The sequence below is a fragment of the Eurypyga helias genome, unplaced genomic scaffold, assembly GCF_000690775.1.
Source record: "Eurypyga helias isolate BGI_N326 unplaced genomic scaffold, ASM69077v1 scaffold24334, whole genome shotgun sequence".
In the NCBI taxonomy this organism is placed as follows: Eukaryota; Metazoa; Chordata; class Aves; order Eurypygiformes; family Eurypygidae; genus Eurypyga; species Eurypyga helias.
In genome coordinates, this window is record NW_010248511.1 from 772 (window position 1) to 20,524 (window position 19,753).

Genomic DNA, 19,753 nt, shown 5'->3' on the forward strand with positions numbered 1-19,753 from the left:
AAAAAGCGAATTCGAGGCTGTAGGCCTTGCAGTCGTGTTGATAGGAGGAGGTAAGGCCTTGGGAGCGTTCCGTGTCGCAATTATTTTGGATGAAGAAAAAGTGCTGCTCCTGAGATCCCCCTGTCCCGCAGGACGGCTGGGCTGTGCCGGGAGAAATGGTTGGTTTTAATGGAACTGTCAGGTTATTTTACTGCAGTTTGTGCTCTCGTTGAGTTTTGGCATTTTGAAAATACCTGCACGTGCTTTCTTAGTAATTCTGGGATGAACTGTTTCCGTGGCAGAAAAGGGTAAACGAGAAAGTGAAATGTCAGTAAATGCTTGGGACAGAACACGTGGGTTTGTGAAACTTGGTTAGAGGTTTTTAGGTGCACTATGACTTGTGAAGAGTCACCCTTCTGCTTCCTGCTCTGGAGCTGAGGAATGCTGCTGCCGCCTCGGGTGCGCCCTGTCTGGGGGTGTCAGCCGCTTACCGGCGTGGGGTACACACCGTCACGGCGTTCGTGGCAGAAGGGAAGATCTGGGAGAAGAAATGGGCTGATGTTTTGGGTTCTCACCCGGCTGGTACTGGGAGTTGCTTTAACGTCAGGCGGGGCTGGACTTGTAGCATCCTCCTGACGCGGCAGTCGATAAATAGCTCTACGGAGGTGTGTGGTTTTGAGGGTGGCGTAAATAGGTCCGAGGAGCGATGTCAGCAGGCTCAAACCCATGGCAGAATGTTAATAACCAGCCCGTAAACTCTTGGAACAGAAAGTTTTGTTGGAGGCCAGGAGGCAGCGTGGGTAAGACCTGGTGAACGGGGCCGGTGACGCAAGCTGAGCGCAGGGAGACGAACGCTCGCCTAGCGTTTCGTGCAGCTGCCGCACGCCTGACAGCTCTTGTGCAACGCTGCGGCCGGATTCCTGTGCCAGGTAGGGATCAGGGAGCTCTTGCTCAGTGTGTTCAAACCGACCCCTCGAAGGCCTGCGGAGTCCTGGCTTTTGGCATTCTCGGGTAGGAGTATAAACAGAGCCATGGCTTTACGTACAGTTGGCCTGGGGCAACCCTGCTTTTCCATTCCTGTAAATGTATGTAGGGTGACTACAAATAATTAATAACGGAGTTGGAAGGTTTCAGTGACCATTCAGTGCGGGGAGGCCTCCTTCCCTGCGGGCAGCGTGATGCTCTGGCAGAATGCAGCTGGTATTTGTAGATCGATCTTGTATCGATTGATTTTCTATACCACACTATCAAATTAAGTTTAAAAAAAGAACCCAAAACACCCCTAAGTGTAGCTAACACAGTCACGGGCTCCATCAAAACTTCAGCCTGAATATAGCGTTAGATGGGTTGGGTTTTTTTCGCTGCCATAAAGTTATTTCCTTATAGAAGTCACCCTGTGCAGAATGGCACGAGAAGGAGCGCGGAGGTTCGCGCGTGAGGAGAGCGCGCGCGGCGACGGGACGGTTGGCGCCGCCGGGAGGTGACGGCTGTCGGGTGAAGTCGGCGGTGCCAGCAGATGGCCTGTCGCTGGGGTTGAATCAGCTCCTTGACGCCAGGCCGGCCGCACGCCCTGTGCCGGTAACGGGAGCGGCGGGGTCTTTCTGCCCCTGTGAAAAACTTGGTCGCCCTGAAACGCGCACGTGGAAGACGGGCCGGTTCAGAGAGCTGAGAGCTCCTGCTGTTATCTGATGCCTTACGGTGCCGCAGCTCTGGGAAGGCTCCGCTTGCTTTGCGCAAGTACTGGTTATTTTCTGGCCAGCTGACGCGGATGTTTTGATCTGTGCTTAATTTTTTTCGGTTTTAAATGGCTTTGGTCACCTCTCAGCTAGCGACTTAGAAATAAAATTTGCCTCCGTGGGCCAAGACTCGTAGGCCCCGCGTCATACCGAGTTCAGTCACCCCTCGGTTTTGGGTGCAGTGTGCCCGCACGGTTAAGGGGTCGGTACTGTCGCCCAAGGGTCGCGATGTCGTGGCCTATCGCGGAGGTGAATCCAGGTGAAAAGGGACCCAGGAGGTGCAAGGCTCTTGCCTCGTGGATGCTCCCTGTGCTCCAGCAGCTCTGATGGGGGGAATGTGACCTTTTACTGCCGTTAGCTGCTCCTGAAACACACCAGTGGGAGGAAGTTTGGGGGTTTTGGTAGGAGAACCTCAACTTTCCCTGCAAACTTTCCCCGATTCCCAGCCTCGGCTGAGCTGGAGCCATGCTCGGGTCTATATGGGGGCGGGTAGAAGAGAAAGCAGACTATGGTTCCTCTCTCTGAGGGTTAGGAGGAGTAGAGGGCATCCTCCAAAGGTAACCCCACCCCCCCTCAGGACTTGTCCTGCAGAGCTTTTGAGTTGGTGCTCCTTCCTGAAAAGGGCCGAGTGTTGAGGTGGCTTTGAACTAACCTTTAATTAGGGAGTAAATGACTTTGGGTGGAAGTTTTGTCACACCCCGAAGCTGATAAAGAGTTGCAAAGCAGGCATCTGGCACCTTCCTGCTCCTCTTGCAGCACTTAGCCAAGCGCCCCGGCGTGCTCTGACACGAAGAGCGGCAGGTTTGGGTGCTCTCTCCAGAAGAGTCGATTCAGATTTGTCTTCGGGTTGAAGCGTGGAGTTTAGGATGGGTTTCAGCCAGGACTTTGTCACCTGTTTGGAGACATCGGTAAACTGGACCGTAAAATGTTTTCAAGCCTAATTGCTGATTTAGTGCCAGTGTGGCGTTTCCTACTCGCCTCCCAGGTTTGCCTTCTGTCTTCGGCTTCAGCTTGGCACTTCTCCTTTTCCTTTCGTTTAACTGGAAGATAGAGGTGGACAAAAGGGATTCTGGCGGCTCTTTCCAGCTGAGCGAGGGAGTAGCACATGAAAGGAGTGGATGAAGGTTTTTTGCTTGGTTTAATCAGCACTTTAAGGACTTGTCTTCACCAGGACAGTACTTTGAGAACACAGGGGCAAGGGGGCCTGCAGGCTGAGCTAAGCTTTTTTGATCCGAGGCTCGAGAAAATTCCCATTCTTCCTGTTTCACCCAATTATACAACCAGAGAAAAACTACAGACGTCTCAGGGGACACCCAAATCCAACCACGGCATCTCATTCAGCAATTCCTTCCCGTGGAGTCTGTTTCTTTTAGCTGCGATTCCCGTTGGGCTCATGACCTCCTGGCAGGCGAATGGTGGCCACGTCGTCCCAGGGCAGACGCGCTTCCGTCTCGTTATTTGGGAGGTGGTGTTGGATGGCTTCAACCACTGGCGCTGTTCTTCACGTGGCAATACCTCGAAATGCAGAAGTGTGGGGTTATTTTTGCTGCAATACCTGTTAGAACGGGCTGCAGCAGCTGCGTTGCTAGTGTATTTTTGTAGGATACTTGTTTTAACCAATTTTGGTTGTTGGTAGCATTCAGCGTCAGGTAGCAAATGGATGTAGGAGAGCCCCGCTCTCTGAACTTGGCTTTGGAGGCCTAATGCAAGACGCTGCACGCTTTGATCCCTGACCTGGCATTGGAACAGACGTGGGTGTTGAAACTGGAGTGTCTGGGTTTCCGTCAGTTTGCTTCGTCTCGGAAGCTTGGGATTTTTTTCATCCTTAAATTGGAACCGCAGGGACCCTGCAGCGTTCCCTCCTGTTGCTGGGGGAACTCGTGGCAGTAAGTTGGAGCCAACGATCCGGTCCTTGAGAGGGATCCAAACACCCCATTCTGATGGGGGGGGAGGCTACCCAGGTAAAATGAGTTTAGAATGGTGTTGCTGGGTCACTCGTCAAATGGTTCTGGTGATGCTTTATACGTGTTTTTGACATGTGAAGTGTTCCATGCTGGAACTCCCTTCTGCCCCCCCAAAAAAGCAGGTAAATGCACTTGGTGTGATGTGCTGTGCTATTTCTTTCTTCCTTCTGGCTATGGTAGTGATTTCTCAAAGCAACGCTGCCTTCTCAAACACCTGGAGTTACCAAATTTGAAGGAAGTTAGGCTTTTCTGGTATTTCCATCTTGAACACGATGTATTCCTGTGATAAGCTCGCAATCTCTGGTCATGCTTGTGACACACAACAGATGCTTCAGTTTTCTGTGAATCAGCATGAAACAGAGGGGAGTTGTCACAAAGAACAGCCAATTCCAGCCCAGAACGGGCTTTGTGTATGTTGGAGGCCTGGGTGCCGCCGGACCTCTTCGGCACAGCCGGCTCGTGCGTTTGCGAACACGGAGCGTCTGTCGTGTAGCGCCCTAACACCCCTGTGTGCTTCAATTGCAGGAAACTCTTTGTGGGTGGCTTGGACTGGAGCACGACGCAAGGTAAGCTGCGTGTTCTGCAGCCCTTGAGCCAGCCTTTGCGAAGAGCAGAGCCGTGTACAGATGCATGGCTGGATGGGATTTGCTGCTCCCCTCTGCGTACGAGGAACGTTTTCTGTAGAGAGACTCCACGTACCTGTTCATCACTTTGGGTTTTTATGTTTTTTGGCAGTGTCTGGGACTGACATTTTTGTCAGCTCGGAGGGTGACAGTGTTTTCTCACCACTTTACCCCGATACTTTCCTGTTGTGCGAGTGGCAGTAAAGCAATATACACTATGTGCTTAGAGGGAGTAAAAAGTAATAATTTCCAGCAGATGAACTTGTTTAGCTCTTCGTTTATCTCATCTTGTGATTGCAGACACAGCCTGATAACGTTAATAGCTGGTTCTGTTTAATATATGCTTTTTCTTTAACAGAAACTCTCCGTAGCTACTTCTCCCAGTATGGAGAAGTCGTAGACTGTGTAATAATGAAAGACAAAACAACAAACCAGTCTCGAGGATTTGGATTTGTCAAATTTAAAGATCCCAACTGTGTGGGAACAGTACTGGCCAGTAGACCTCATACGTTAGATGGCCGAAACGTAAGTTCCTTTCGTGTCTTGCTCGTTTTATTTTTCGTTCTACTTCAGAACTTTCTGCTCCAGACTGCTTCGAAGGTCTGTTTTAAATTCTGGCTCCTTACCTGCAGACTGGGTAGCGTAAAAGTTACCTGGTTGTTGGGCTTAATGAGTAGTGTAAGAAGCTTTAAGTGGGTGGTTTGTGTCGCGTTGTAGAGGCAATGTACTGACGGTAGCTTTGCTCCGAGGAGCTGGGTTTCGGCAGCGCTCCGTTCGGTAAACGTAATTTTTGGGACAATATTCCGCGCGCTGAGGTTTCACCAAACTGGAACTTCTTCCAGATTGATCCAAAGCCATGTACGCCTCGGGGGATGCAGCCAGAAAGGACACGACCGAAGGAAGGATGGGTAAGGAAACCTATTGGGTGTATCCTGCCTGTTTTCCAAGTTTGGGCGTACCTTCTAGCTGGTTAATTGAATTCACTCGGGTTATATATCCGTGGTGTAAAGCAGGGAGGAGGCCTGGAGCGTAAATTTTAGTTTTGAAAAATGCCCTCTGCTTGGATTTCCGCGGTCAGACTCCAGGCACAGTACAGTGTTGATGATCGTCGTGTGCTTGCAGCAAACCCGGTGGGTGGGGTGTTTTCTTAAGCTCTTCCTGGTGTTTTTCGTTGAGTTCATCACATATTGAGATGAGTGTCTGAAGTGCGCTCGCAGGGCTGATGCTCGTTTCCAGCCCGCTTCACGCCCTGTGCGTTAATACGATTTCATCCGGGAATGAGTAAACGGCCTCAGAACACAGCCCCTCATCCTCTGAGGAGCGGAGACGGGATGAGACCTGCCAACGCTCAGCTCTGAACACGCAGTCGCTTCGCTTTAACGCTTAGGAGACCTCGAGCCCGGAGGTGGCTCCCCTTCAGCCTGCAAGAGGCCATCGCTCTTGTTTCAGTGTAAAATGACTGAAGTAGCCAACTTTATTGTCCTTCTGACTGCATTTTTTCTCCTCCTTGATTTAGCAGAAAGGATCCAGGAGCGATAACAATAAATCAAATAAAATTTTTGTCGGTGGGATTCCTCATAACTGTGGCGAGACAGAGCTCAGGGAATACTTCAAGAAATTCGGAGTGGTGAGTCATTCGGCGGGATGGCAGTTGCCGGGTGGTTGTGAGACTCTCTTCCTCCCCGCTGCCTTTTCCCAGATTTTGTCAAGCTGTCAAATTTGGGGTCGATTTAGACAAACTGCTGTAGGGACACGTTGAAGCATTTTGTGATAAACTGTAGGAAACAGTTCATCATCTTGAAACGTATCTTACTGTTTGTCAAACTGCCCCGATCCGTAACTCTGCTGCTTCCGTCTCCTCTCGTTTACGTTTACCTGCTGCCTTATTCCCTGCCCTCCTTGCAAAAGCTCCCGAGTTGAGCTGGCTGAAGGACGATAATGATTTCTCTTTTCAGTTGATAACTTACGGCTTGGCGATTAAAACGATTTCTGTTGAGTTTTTTGGGGCGGGGAACAGTGAGTATTGCAGTGAGCTTGTGTCCCTGATCCTTCTCTGTCTACGTGTACTGATAACCCAAATTTTGCAGTCTCCTGCCATTATTTTAGTAACCATGGTTGCTTTTAAATCGCCATCTGGACTCAGCTGAGGTCTGTTGTCCCTATAACCTCTAGACAAACCACCACCTGGTTTTAATTCTGTTTATAACCTCGGGCTGAAATGATTATACCTCCTGATGTGTGTTTTCCCTAGTTAGTTTTAATTTCCCATTTATCCCCACTATTGTTGCCCCTTTCAGATGTTAAACTGCCGACCTTAACTACTAAACTCAGCTGTGAACTTAAAGATGGCTTGAGTCAAAGTCAGGGCTCTGCCAGGGGGTGTGAACGTGCCCCCTGAGCGGCGTTTAGTGCGTTCTTCTGATCTGTTCTAAAATCGCCTTTCTCCAAGGTCTCGAGTGGCTAAGTGTATCAACAGCACTGTATTTAAAATCTGATTAAGATGATCTTTAAAACCTATAAGAAGCGATGGCTAACAACTGTTTCTTTAGTTTGAAAGGCTGCACTAGACTTGTAAATAAAAAGGGGGGAGCGCGTTCCACCGCTGTGGAGCGTAATTTCTAAAGGCTCTTCCTCGCAGACTTTTGGCTTTCCAATTCTGACATCTGGATGGCTTGGGAGATAGAGGGTTATGTTCCACCAAAAGGCAACAGCCATTGAGTGTAAGTGCCTTTAAAAGTAAGTAGTAGAACTTTAAGCACGGCATAGAAATTGGTAGCGTCCTTGCTGAGTTATCCTGGGAGTCGTAGAGGTTCCTCTGTGTATTTTGTGGCTACGGAGTGAAGAGACAAAAGCAGGCACTGATTCTTAGACGTGGTAATTCCTTGGTGAATAAAACCCGTGTGAAGAAGGGGATCCAAACGATCCGGTGGGGAAAAAATATCTAGCACCATCATGTGGCGTAATCCCCAAATCGGGATGAAGCTCAGCTGTTGGCATCCAGTAGGATGTGTGCAAGTGAGCGTATGTGGTGCAATACCTTCCCTGGCTGGAAGTAAAAGGTGAATTTGCATCAGATTTTAGGCTAATTCAGGGGATTCTAGTAAAAAAAAATACCCTAAGGTTGACTTGACGGTGAAAACGGGATCGCAGGAGGTGGCACGCATTTTGTGGCCGCTCGGTCTGTAAAGGCAGTTCCTTCCAGCTGCTCTGATACTGCCTTTGACATACACCCCTGGTTTGTTTAAATTGCAGCTCGCACTGATACTTGAAAACAAAATTCCTGAGGCCCTGCAACAGCTGGCATTTTCCAATTTTTGCAGGATTTTTTAAATTTAAAATCCCTGATACTGATCATCCATAACTTGGGGGTGGGAGGGTTGGGGGTGTAATGCTGTTTAAAGCATCCATGTGTAACGGGTGCTCTGTACCACACCAAGAGCCAAGTAGGTAATTCGGAGGCGCTGCGTGGATTCTTCATTGTGTTTGGCGTTAAAGCTGCTTCTGGCGTTGGGAGTAAAAACGTTTAAAAATGGCAAAAGTCATCTTTTCGGGAGGTTTACTAATGAGCAGAGGGTGGAAAACCAGGCAGCTTTGGGGGTTTCATATCCACGCTACAGCCTAAGGAAAGTGTAGCGACCTTAACGCTCGATTAAAATCTCAAGCGCGGCGAGACCTTGAAAAGCCGCAACGTCGCAGCTTCTCGGGCTGTTCTTAACCCCCCGTACAGACCAGCGTTCCCAATCTGTGCTGCGCTCGGGCAGCCTGGTATCGATGGCTACGTCGCTCTGTGGCTAGAGCGGGGGGAACCAGCCTGTAGTAACTGTCTATAACACTCCCCTGCTAGCGCAGTGAGTAGAATTTCCCTTCTCTCTTCCAGGTCACTGAAGTTGTAATGATCTATGACGCAGAGAAACAGAGGCCCCGAGGTAAAGGCTGATCTAGTTTGTCCTTGAAATTTCTTCATACTCTCCTATAGTCAGATGGCAAACTATTTCACACCATCCGAAAAGGTAGACTTTGGTTTTTTTTCTATGTTGCCTCAGGAAAAAGAATAATTCACTGGGCAAATACCACTGCAGGTCTAGGCTCTTCATCTCCAGCTTCAGTTGGCATCTGCATCGACAGTCAGGTGTTTCATGTTCATTTATGCTTTTTTTTTTGTTTGCTAGTCAAATGAAATTTGATTTTTCGAGCCGCTCCTGTGGCTTAAGGTACTACTGGGTGGGGGGGAGGGGGAGGAAATACTGAGCAGACTTCCCTCCCGTTCCACACGAAAGGTATGTTGGTCTCTAATTGCGGGGGGGGATGCTCCAGAGCACTGCTGGACACAGGTTGGAACACAGCCCATCCATTCCATGCTTTTTGTTTTGGTTAAATGGCTTCACTTAAAGAAAAACACTTAAACAACACAATCCTGAGCGTATATATGTTGATTGGGATGTACACTCCCTGTGTGCTGGAGGGCTTTTTTAAGGAAAAAGACCCCGAAGCTGGAAGTGTCACTAGGCTGTTGAACCCAGCTGGTAACCTTTGGTGGAAGTACGAAGCAGGTTTCCTGTCCTCCCCCTTCCATCGCATCTGTCACCCGTTTTTAAGAGGCAGTAGTTGAACTGCGTGGAGCTTAGCGGCGCTGAGCACCCTGTGGCATGTTCGACATGCTGGAGAATAGTTTGCCATCTGAACTTTCATTGCTCCTCTGACTCATTATTAAGAAATATATCCTTCACTTCATATTTATTAAGCTGTTAAGTCTTAGTTTTATTTTTAATTTAGACATACATCCTTAGTGACATATTTAAGTGTTTCATAGTAAAGTATGGTAATGTTAAGTAAGTTCTTTTTTTTTTTTCTTTTCTTTTCTCTCTGTGAATTGTTTGACTGTGATTAACGATATCTCTTTAGATTTCTTCTCTCTAGGTGATAATTTATCACAGAGGTACAGGCCAGTTCCACAGTCAGAGGAGGGACGGGCTTTGTCTTTTATTGGAGTGTAAACGAAGTTTCAATATATTTGTTTTTTTCTTTGCTTGCTTGAGCTATCGTAATCATCTCTCAACAGACACCTTTTATTAAGGAGAACAAACCCGTCTGTTTAAATGCTGTAGCACCTCTGACTTTAAGCAGAGGAACGGGCATCGGTGTTACTGGAACACGTCGGTAGTTGGTAGATCGTCTCTACCTTGGTAACACGTAGTCCCAGCCTCGCAGCCTCTGAGCCAAAGGTACTAAAACATCGTGCCTGGTCTGGATGAATCCCCATCGTAGTTCAGGGCTTCTCCGCTTAAAACTGTACTAAAAAACCCCCAAACCAGAGGGCTTTGGACCCACTCACAAGGGGGCAGCTAGCGGAAGCGGCAGCCGGGCGCAGGGTTGGAAACCCGTCTCCATCCAGCGTGCGGACGTGCTGCGGAACGCTTTCTCCCTGGGCTCATCCGACTTGTTGAACTGTTCCCGCACCCAGTTGCTCTGGCTTTCATTGCTCTGCTGTTACGCTCCTCTGCGTAGGGCAGTAACTGACTGGCATTTCCAGAAATGGCCTCGTTAGTCCGCGGGAGGGGCGCTAGGAGAGATTCTTCCTGGTTTGTATTCCCTACTCTGCTCGTGCACCCCAGAACACACAGTCTCTTGACTTCTCTTTCTGATCTGCCCTGTTCACAGCGGGGCACTCGGTCTCTCCGCTTCTCCTTTGAGCAGGATACCCAGTGGCTCTGTTTCTGAAGTCTAAAAGGCCCTTCCCTGCTGTCTCCTCGTACCATCCTGAGCTTTGCCCTCTCCCCTCAACTTTACCATCCTTGCCGATCCCTCACTGCACGTCACTGCCAGTTTCCTGCTAGGAGGAGGGACAAACGATCCCCATTACTAATCCCTGTAGCATTCCCCTGCCTTCAGCCTCTCACAAGAACACCGGCAGCCAGATTCCGGGTTAGTGTCAGAGCCGCAGGGATGCCCCTGAGGAGCAGGCTGTGTGTCTTCAAGCAACCCAAGGCGCCTTTGCTTGCTCGCAGTCCCGTCCTACTTCTCCTGGCTCTGCTGCAAGGCCTTTCACCCCAGTTCTTGTCAGACTCCCAAGCATGAGCGCCGCCAGCCTCGTTACATCCCAGAGAAACGGTGGCTGTGTTGCAGTCTCTGCTCCTCGCGCTTTCTGTGAGCTGGGGAGGAATTTACAGCCTCTTGCTGGGTTGGTTCTCTTCCTCCCCCTTGGCTGCAGCCCAGCCTCGCTGCTCTGTTCCGAGTCCGCTTAAAAAATTCCTCTGGTCTTCGGTAAAGTCCTGTCCTTGGGAAAATAAAGCTACTGGATGACAGACTTGGTCGCTTTTGCTGTGTTTAAAATTCACGTTGTTAGAGTGCAACACACAGCAACATTCCTTCTTCGCTGTTCCTTATCTTGCGAGGTTTAGGCCCTTTCAAATTCTTTTTATATGGTTTCTTCTTTACTGGCTTCCTCATGACCTCTTATTCTCCATCCTCCTTCCCCTCCAAACCCCATCCCCATCCCACAGTCTGTTCTCCTTCGGCTTTCCCGGGATCAGGTTAAACGAGCAGCCTTCCCACGGAGGTGGTGTCCGTGGCTTCTCTTGCCGTGCTGCTCTGGAGAGAGGCTGTGACCCGAAATGCGTGACGTATAGATTCAGACGCTTTTCCTTTGGCTCCGGTACTCGGATTCCCAGCGAACCTCAGACAAATATATTGTGATGAAATGCCGCGCTCCGTTTGGAGCTGCTTTCATCACAGGCCAACAAAACTTCGTTTATACTGCCAGTCTCTTGTGTGTGGGAAAATGCTAAGTTTTTTTTCCTTTTTATTTTAAGTTTTAGTGATGTCTTTTGCTCTTGTTGCTGACAGCAGAATTTGACCTGCTGGAATCTATTTTGGCCTGTATCTTTGTGTATTTTTTTTTTATATATAAACTTCCTCTACAATAGGCCTCTTTGGGCTTACCCAACCCAGTTGGATAAGCTTCGAGAGACACTAACTGTTCTAGATACTGTATTTCTGTTTAACGCTTTAGAGCAATATTTGGCTGCTGTCAGCACTAGCTGCAAAGCAAAATGCAAACCAAGGGGGAAATCTTGGGTTTCAGAAAAGCAGAAATGCATCCATGTTCCATATGCTTTTGATGCCGCACCTCCTTTTTCTTTCTAATGTTTATCGCTCTTGCCCTTAGCTAATTGAAAGAATGGCACAGTTTACGTACTGCATGTGTTCTTCCCTCTCCTGGGGTTCGGTTGTTACGCCAGCAGTGAGTGGTTGATGGCGTGAACCTCCGGGTTCGGTGGAATTAACCACTGTTTTGCCACTCCCTCGGCAGTATCAGCGGCTACAACCCAAGTGCAGTGGTTCTCCAAGTGTGCCCTCCGAGTCAGGTATTCCGGAGGCTTTGCCTCCTTTCCAGCCTCCCCCACGGCCTCGTTAAAACCTGCGGCGTTGAGCTGAGCTGCCACCCCGGAAGGCTGCAGTGGGATAGATGAGAACGACCGTCCGTGGCAGTCTGGAGCAGTTGGCAGTCTCTTGGGCAAAACCAGGTCCCGAAGCATTGCCTAGATTTTTTTTTTTTTTCCCCCAAGAGAAAACCAGCAGGGAATCCAAGAAACAAAATAGATGAGGGACGCAGTGGGACGTATCACGCTCCGTGTGAGCAACGCTGCTTTATTTGCCGGGAATCGCGGCGTTTGGAAGGAGTGGGGTCTGTTAGGTGCTTTTTCGAAGGTGTGGAAAACTTGAGAACCTCTGCTCTGGGCTGTTAGTTTCTGAAGCTTCTCATTCATCCATGGAGTGGTAAAATCCTTCATGCTTCAGCTACCTTTCAAAGGCAACTTTCCTTATTTTCCATGGAAAATACTCCCTAATTGGAAGACGGGGTAAGGGATGGGAGGAAGTTGCTTTGCAGCTTTGGGGAACTGGGGCATCCTAGTTTTTCCTTGGGAACCCAGTCTGAATCAAAGAGAGGAGCAGCAGCGTTGCTTGGCTTGTTCCTGCTGTCCCACGGGGATTGTGGTTTTAATCGTGTGGCACAGCGACGTTTCTGACTGTGTTAGCACTTCTTTTTCCCCCGTTTCCCGGTAGGTGGGTTAGGAATACAATCAAATTACAAGATAATTGCCGAGCTCAGTTTGTAAGTTGCATGTGCGAACCCAAGATGAGGCATTAATTGCCTAATGACAGGAAATATCCATCGCCATTTTCTCAGATTGACTTTTATTTTGGGAAAATTTAACACAAGTCTCGGTTATCTGAAACCCCTGCTTGAACCCTTGGTCCGCCCCTAATACTGTTCATCATCCTGTTTTGTGTCACAACACCCTGCTACCTTGATTCACTCTTCGTCGTTGGCTAGGTTTTGGATTTATTACTTTCGAGGACGAACAATCAGTGGACCAGGCTGTCAACATGCATTTTCACGACATCATGGGCAAAAAAGTGTGTAGTTGTAGTTTTATTTTACCTTAAGAAAGAACCAAGTCTTGGGCAACTAGCGATTTCACTGGTGAACAAAAGCTACCGCTTCAGGGAGAGCGCGGATGTCCAAATTCGGGGCTTTATCCATGAAGGTGGGGAAAGTCTTCTGAGTTTGCTTGAACGGGCGAGAGAGGCAGTTGGCGGCATAGCCCCGAGGAGGGACACGGATCCCGAGAGCCTGAGAACTCCGGCTGTGGGCTGTTTCGGGTGAGGCCTTGTGCTGACAGACCTGGGGGGCTGCTCTGGCTGAGCTTACCTTACCGAGTTCCCGACGGCTGCCTTCGTCTCGAGCGCTGCTTAGGTGCCGGGAGAGGAGTTAGTTGCTTCCAGCAGTTGGAAAAAATGCAGAATCCCAGTGAAATCTGAGTTGTTCAAGGCTTGGTTTAAGATACCACTCCTTCAGATGTGCATTTGATACTCAAATTCTGAGGTGGCGTGAGACAACCTTCTCTATATAATCTTAAACTTGAGAAAGAAAACAACCCCAAAACATCGTGAAGGATTGGTTTTTTAAAAAATTGGGTCACTTACTGTGAAACTTTGATACAAACCCACGTACTCTATATAGTATTTAACCACGATGCAGTTAAGTGACCTCTGGTTGTTTCATCTTCATACTGTGTTGTCAGCAAAAGGGTGTTTGGTAGGGAGGAGGTTTTTAGGATTACTTTGATGTTACCCAGCAAGGAACATGCTTGTACCTGTGTGGGGGGGGGAAAAAACCTAAAGGGGAAGTAAATTGTTGCAGGAAACACAAGTTTTATACAGAGAAAAGAGTAAACTCTTAAAGAAAAACTACCCCCAGGAGATTGTAGTAAATTTAGAAGCCTCACAGCTTATCCAGGATGGTTAAAGTCGGCGTTGGAGCTGATCTTAGAGTGAGTGGGTTTCAAGGAACCACCCCACCACGGTCCCTCCCCTAAATTACGGCGTTGTATGACTTTGCGTTGCCTTCCAGGGTGGTGATACCTCACGAGCGTTGGTTTAGCTAGAGGGAGGGGATGTATTCCTGCAAATCAGTGGAATTTGGGTTCGTTACACAGTATGTAATGCTGTTTAGCCCTTGATTCGGGGTTGAGGTGGGCTGATTTTCCTACTAATGGAAACGAAGCCCATCAAGAAACGTGTAATCAGGAACATGGGTGCCTGTCCTTGATTACTCGTATCTTCCTCCTGGGAGCAGCTGAGCGCTCCCGTTGGGGAGCAGCTGCGCTGAGAGCACTAAATACACACCGGGAGGTGTTTGAGACACCGATAGCCTCCATACATCCTCTGATCTTTCCTTGGAATCGCCTTAAACCGACACGAACCCCTTCAGCCAGGGGTCACGTCCCGAAGCAGCGGGCTAGATCCAAACAGGAGCAAAGGATGGGACGTCGCGGCGGTGGGAAAGCGCCGAGAGCCCTGGCTGAGCCTTCCAAGCGTCGCCAACGCTGCTGGCTTTTGGAATACACCAGCGCAAATCCAGCGTTCCCCCTTGTTTCCCAAACGATCTCTGTGCCAAAATGCAATCGTCTATTTTTGCCCTTTTTTTTTTTTTTTTCCTTTTAGTGTCTCAAAAAGCAGAAACGCACCGTGATTTTTTTTTTTTTGAGCTGGGAGCAGCGGCGATGCCTCATTTCCCGGGGTGAACTGGGCCTTAGGCAGGTGTAGGATTTGGAACCTCGGCACCCAAAATATTGCACAGGGATGGGGTTTTTCCACTCGGTTTGGCAGTTCACCCCTTCCAAAGGCACACTGACACAGTTAATGGAATCCTTCCACGTCGATTAATGAACTGCAGAGACTCTGCTCTCCTCATTGACTAATAATGCCTACTTTTAAAAATGGATTCTCTTTCTTTTTGGTAATTAAAAGGTATTGCCGAAAGAATCCATGTGTTGGTGAAAGGAGGAGGAAAAAAAAATTAAAATTGCAAGAAGGACTCTGCTTTTGTAAGCAATAACCGAATTCCCTCGAGGCAAATGTGTTAAGACTCATTAATTTGAGTCCTTTGAAAAATTCCCTTGGTTCCTCTCTGGAAGGGCCTTCAGCTGACAGAGATTTGGTTACTGTCATGTCTGGTGTCCTTGGGGCATCTGCAGTGGGGTGGGGGCGGGGGCTTTGTCCTTGCCTCGTGCCTGTTTCCTGTTTGTTCTCTGACATGAATGGGTTTTTAAGACGTGGCAGGAAGAATTCTGAATACTTGATTTTTCCATACTACTCAGGCCCATTGATGACTGAGATTTATTTTCTTTGTACTCTGGCACCCATTAAAATTAATCACAAAATAAGAAAGACTTGAATTCAGCATGCATGAGTGCTGAGGGTGTTTCATTAGACCAGAAACGGGATTTTTTGTAGGGAGAGGGAGGTTTATAGTGAATGTGCAGCTTAGTTTAAGTAGGTCAGATGCACTTAGTCGGTGGCTTGGAACACCAGGGCATTTTCTCTTTGCATAAAATCAGTTCAGCGCTGTGGCTTACTCACTTTACAACCAGGAGGGCTTTTGTCACTGACTTAACACAGTATGAAGATTTGCTTCTTATTGACTCAACTGTCCATTTTTATTACTTGCATGTTTGTTTACTTTTTTTGTTAGATGTAATGTAAGATTCTCTTATCACATCCATTCCCTCTGACATTGTTTGAGTTAATTGAGATTCTTTAAGCGTTAGCCTGGGGAAGGTAAGTCTTTATCTTCCATTAGACATTTAAATAAATTAAAAAAAATAATCTAAGTTTAAAACCAACCAACCAAAAAAAAAAAAAAACAACCGACCAAATGTGTGTTTCTCAGGTATGAGCAGAGCTGAAATTGCAGTTGGATGGGGTGGGTGTAAAGTGTAACTCTCAAACGAACCCCAAACATGTTGGAACGGTTAAAGCATTAGTACCCTTTTTCAGAGCGTGCTCTTTGCTCCACGTTATTTTCACTGGAAATGTCATCTTTGTAACTCCTGCCTTAACTGTTCAATTAGTAGTTAAATCATTGCAGAGCACCCTTTTTTTACGTGAAGAGCCGTTGTAAGAGGGTACTGCTGTTTTAAGGTTAAAGGCGATGAATACTGTACTGTGATGAAACACGAGTGATTTGTAGGCTGTGTTTTACTTGAAATACCTCAACAGTAGGACTTGTAATGTCTTACCATCATATATATTGTACCTGAGAAACATTTTAAATTACTGGCCTTAAGTTTAATAATTAAGTATTTAGACATAAGTCATAAGATGCTAAGTGTAGCCTTAAGTGTAATTAAGGGTGTGTGTGAAGGGAAGGGGGGTATATTAACCTACACCGTCTCTCCTAAATGGCCACTCTGTTTGTTTAGGTGGAGGTGAAACGCGCAGAACCTCGTGACAGCAAAAGCCAAACCCCAGGGCCGCCCGGTGCCAGTCAGTGGGGAAGCAGGATCATGCCAAGTGCTGCCAATGGCTGGGCAGGTCAGCCCCCTCCGACCTGGCAGCAAGGATACGGCCCTCAAGGTACTGCTTTCGTCACCCGGCGTTGCTGTCGCCAGTCTGGCCTTTGCAGCTTACTGCTGACTGGGTTTTTCTGGCACGTGGCAGTGTTCCCAGGTTTATCCGTGCTCTGGCCGTGCTGGCTACGGGCAGCAGAACTAAAACTCCACACCTCAGTCCTTCCCAGTTCTGAGGTTGTTCTTCACGTCTTTTCCCCAAACCCGTTGTTTCACGGGACAAAAGTTGGGGGTTGTGCCGAGTCCGGCGTGTGTCCCAGACGGTGCTATGCCTCTTCGGTTTGGCTCTGCCCCTCCCCGGGCAGAATCGGCACGGTTTTGGTAATGCCGGAAGGGAGCTCAGCGGCTCGAGTTGCAACCCGGCTGCGGGACTGTGGCCCGCGAGAATTTTTGTTGAAACTGCCTCATCCTCCAAAACCTGTATTTCAGAGGAAGTTTATCAGTAAAATTTGAAAGGGCTGAGCAAAAACCAGACGGGCTTGCCTTTGGATTTTATTGCTTAATGCAGCCTGGAAAAATAACAAGCAGCTCTGGGGCTAGCAGTGGTGCAGGGGAGCGCTTACTGCACGTCATCCGATTGATCTAGTTTGAACCCTTCAGGGCTGAAAGGAGCAGCCGTGTGTTTTGGGCTTGGTGGCTGTAACCCCCCCATGCCCCCCAGTGTTTGGAAGACGGGATAAATACGCTGGGTTCATCCAAAGGCAGCGTTGATAACGTGGGGAGGAGTACGGTGGTGTGATTGAGTTGCCTTTGACAGAACAGGGCTTGCTTGCTCTCCTAGATGGGAAATTTTCACGGGGGGGGCTGAAGGGGGTGTCACCGCTTCACCTACTGCTACAATAGATGATTTCTCGGCAGAGGGATGATGTGTTTCCCCGTGGTGCTGATTAACTTGAAAGCTGGAGCTGGGGCTTTGACGCCCTGCACAGATGTGCTGATCTGCAAGTGCGCCAGTTGAGGAACGAGGCGGTTTTCCGTGGGGTTATTGGGAGAGAAAAGGATAGCTGATCTGCCGGGAAGACAAATGGAAAACATCGATGCCTTTATCTTCCCGTCTTATTGCTGCAGCGAGTGCAGATGAGGATGTTGCCCAGAGAAGCTGTGGATGCCCCATCCCTGGGAGTGTCCAAGGCCAGGCTGGATGAGGCTTGGAGCAACCTGGTCTAGTGGAAGGTGTCCCTGCCCATGGCAGGGGGGTTGGAACTAGATGGTCTTTAAGGTCCCTTCCCACCCAAACCATTCCATGATTCTATGCTTTTATGGTCCAGAAACTTCAAAAATAACTAGGATAAACCTGGTAGTACATTAAAAATGCTTTGGATGTGTCATCTGCTGAGATTCTCCATAGTTCTGTTCGTTAGACCGGTCTAGCTTCCTGCACTCGGTGTGCTCATGGCTCTCGAATGCTCCATCTGGTTTGAAACTGGGGAGGGCGGGCTCCTCTCTGCGTGATTTGCCGAATGATTCGGAGTCTTTCCAGAATTACGTACTCAGAAACAGTCCAAGGCTCGCTCTTGGTCCGTAATTAGGTGGATAAGGGACACTGGGAGGATACCCAGTCTATCCCAGAGCAGGATCAGCTTCCCTAAGTCATTCCTGTCTCACGGTGTACGGCTTTGGTGCTTGTGTAAGTCGCCTTTTTGTTCTGTTTTAGGGATGTGGGTGCCAGCTGGACAGGCAATTGGTAAGTACGTTATACGAGACCAAGTTTGAAAGAACCGTCCCACTGAGTGAGGGTGCAGCTCCTTTTAAAATCCAGTGATTGGTGGATTTCTGTAGCATTTAACCTATGTTAAAAGCTCAATCGAATTTGCCCTGGAAGAACAGAGGAGAAGATAGCGTATTCTTAACGGATCAGTAACGGGAGCTGACATGGATCCTGCTGTCGCCAACCACGCTGGTTTGTTATCAAGGAATTGCATTCTAAACTGCAGTTATTTACAGTAGGGATATTTGGAGGACAAATATTTCCCAAACTAGGAGTTCATAGAAGGCTGAGACTGCGCCTGAAATCTGCCAAACCGCTGTACCCATCTAGAGGATGCTGACTTAAGCAGCTGCTTTTTGTTATTAAGCTGCTTCATTCTTGGTTTCTCTTGATTTTCCAGGTGGATACGGACCACCTCCTCCGGGAAGAGGAGCTCCTCCGCCACCACCACCATTTACCTCATACATAGTCTCTACACCTCCCGGAGGATTCCCTCCTCCGCAAGGATTCCCACAGGGCTACGGCACCCCGCCACCGTTTAGTAAGTGACCTGCAGGAGGTTGGGTACAGTCTGTCACCAAATTCAGTTCCTGGCTTTAACTCGTCTGTCTCTGGACTTGGATTTTTTGTTTCCTGCCCCAGGTTTCATCTATCCGGAGATGCTTTACCTAAATGACACGTTCTGAGCTATAATTCTGTGTATTTTTGTCAGGGTGTCGGGTTACGTTTTTCTTGGGCGCGATACTCATTTATTATGTTCTCTAGTTTAAATCCGTATCGCTAAACATTCAGATTTATTATGTACCCCTCTTCTGACATGTGAGGGAAGCTGGGGGTTGCTGCGTGGTGACCTGGGCTAGACACAGGCTTAGATTTTTGGAGAAGCTTTAAATAGTGAAGGTGGAAACTAGCATCGAAAGTGGAATTTTAGCACCTACCCCCTCAGGCCACCTTAAAGTCTAGTCACAAACCTGCCTTTGAAAAAAGGTGGAAAACAGCACCCTGTTACCTGGAGTTGCTTGTTCTGCTGCGAAGCAACCACTTCTTTGGGCTGTCTTTCTTCCTCCTGAGACCTCGAGTAGCGTGGCTTTCCCCTCACGCTTGCACTTGGTCCCTGGCTCTGCTTTCTCACCTTCTCTCTGCTGGCTGCGTGGTTTGCTCGCCGGAAGGGCCGTGGTAACCGCAGCGGTTGCCAGGCCGTAGGAGTCAACTACCCGGTGGCCAGCTGTAGGTGAGGAAGTCTTTGGTGCTAAGAGACTTCGCAGGTATCTTAAAATAAACGGTATCGTGCGCTGAAGCCGAGCAGGAAGCCAGGCGGTGTCGCCCCTCTGTCTTCACGTGCGCTGTTCTTCCCCGGCGTTCCAGGTTTTGGTTACGGTGCTCCGCCGCCTCCGCCTGACCAGTTTGCCCCGCCTGGAGTACCCCCTCCACCTGCCACTCCAGGGGCAGCACCACTAGCTTTTCCACCACCACCACCACCATCTCAGGCAACTCAGGACATGAGCAAACCCCCAACCGCTCAGCCGGAATTTCCTTACAGTCAGTTTGGTAAGTAACTGCGCGGAGCATAAGCTCGGCTTCGTCTTTCTCCCCTTCCTGCTTCCTCTTGGGTAGACAGTCAGTGTGCAGAAACAGCTTGCCCTCACCGACGGCACTTCTCGCCGGGGTGGCAGTGCCAGCCGCCAGCTCTCGAGGGAGCCCTAAATCACGCAGCGTTTTAGCCAGAGGGTGTTCTCCTCGTCGGCTCTAAAGCATCGCTTGCACGCTGTGAAATAGCCTCCAGGGACTTGTGTGCTGGTAAGAGGAGCCACAGATTGGCACTCTCCCT

General features: G+C 48.8%; 1 protein-coding gene across 1 annotated transcript; it reads left to right on the plus strand.

The window, feature by feature from the left end:
- The first annotated feature begins 1,943 nt into the window (after positions 1–1,943).
- On the plus strand, positions 1,944–19,481 carry DAZAP1 (DAZ associated protein 1). Its single transcript, XM_010151078.1, has 11 exons — positions 1,944–1,993; positions 4,205–4,245; positions 4,661–4,827; positions 5,145–5,210; positions 5,819–5,929; positions 8,180–8,228; positions 12,638–12,720; positions 16,071–16,224; positions 17,872–17,901; positions 18,326–18,466; positions 19,291–19,481. The coding sequence occupies exons 1-11, from the start codon at positions 1,944–1,946 to the stop codon at positions 19,479–19,481; spliced, it is 1,083 nt and encodes a 360-aa protein (XP_010149380.1).
- The last annotated feature ends 272 nt before the right edge of the window (positions 19,482–19,753 follow it).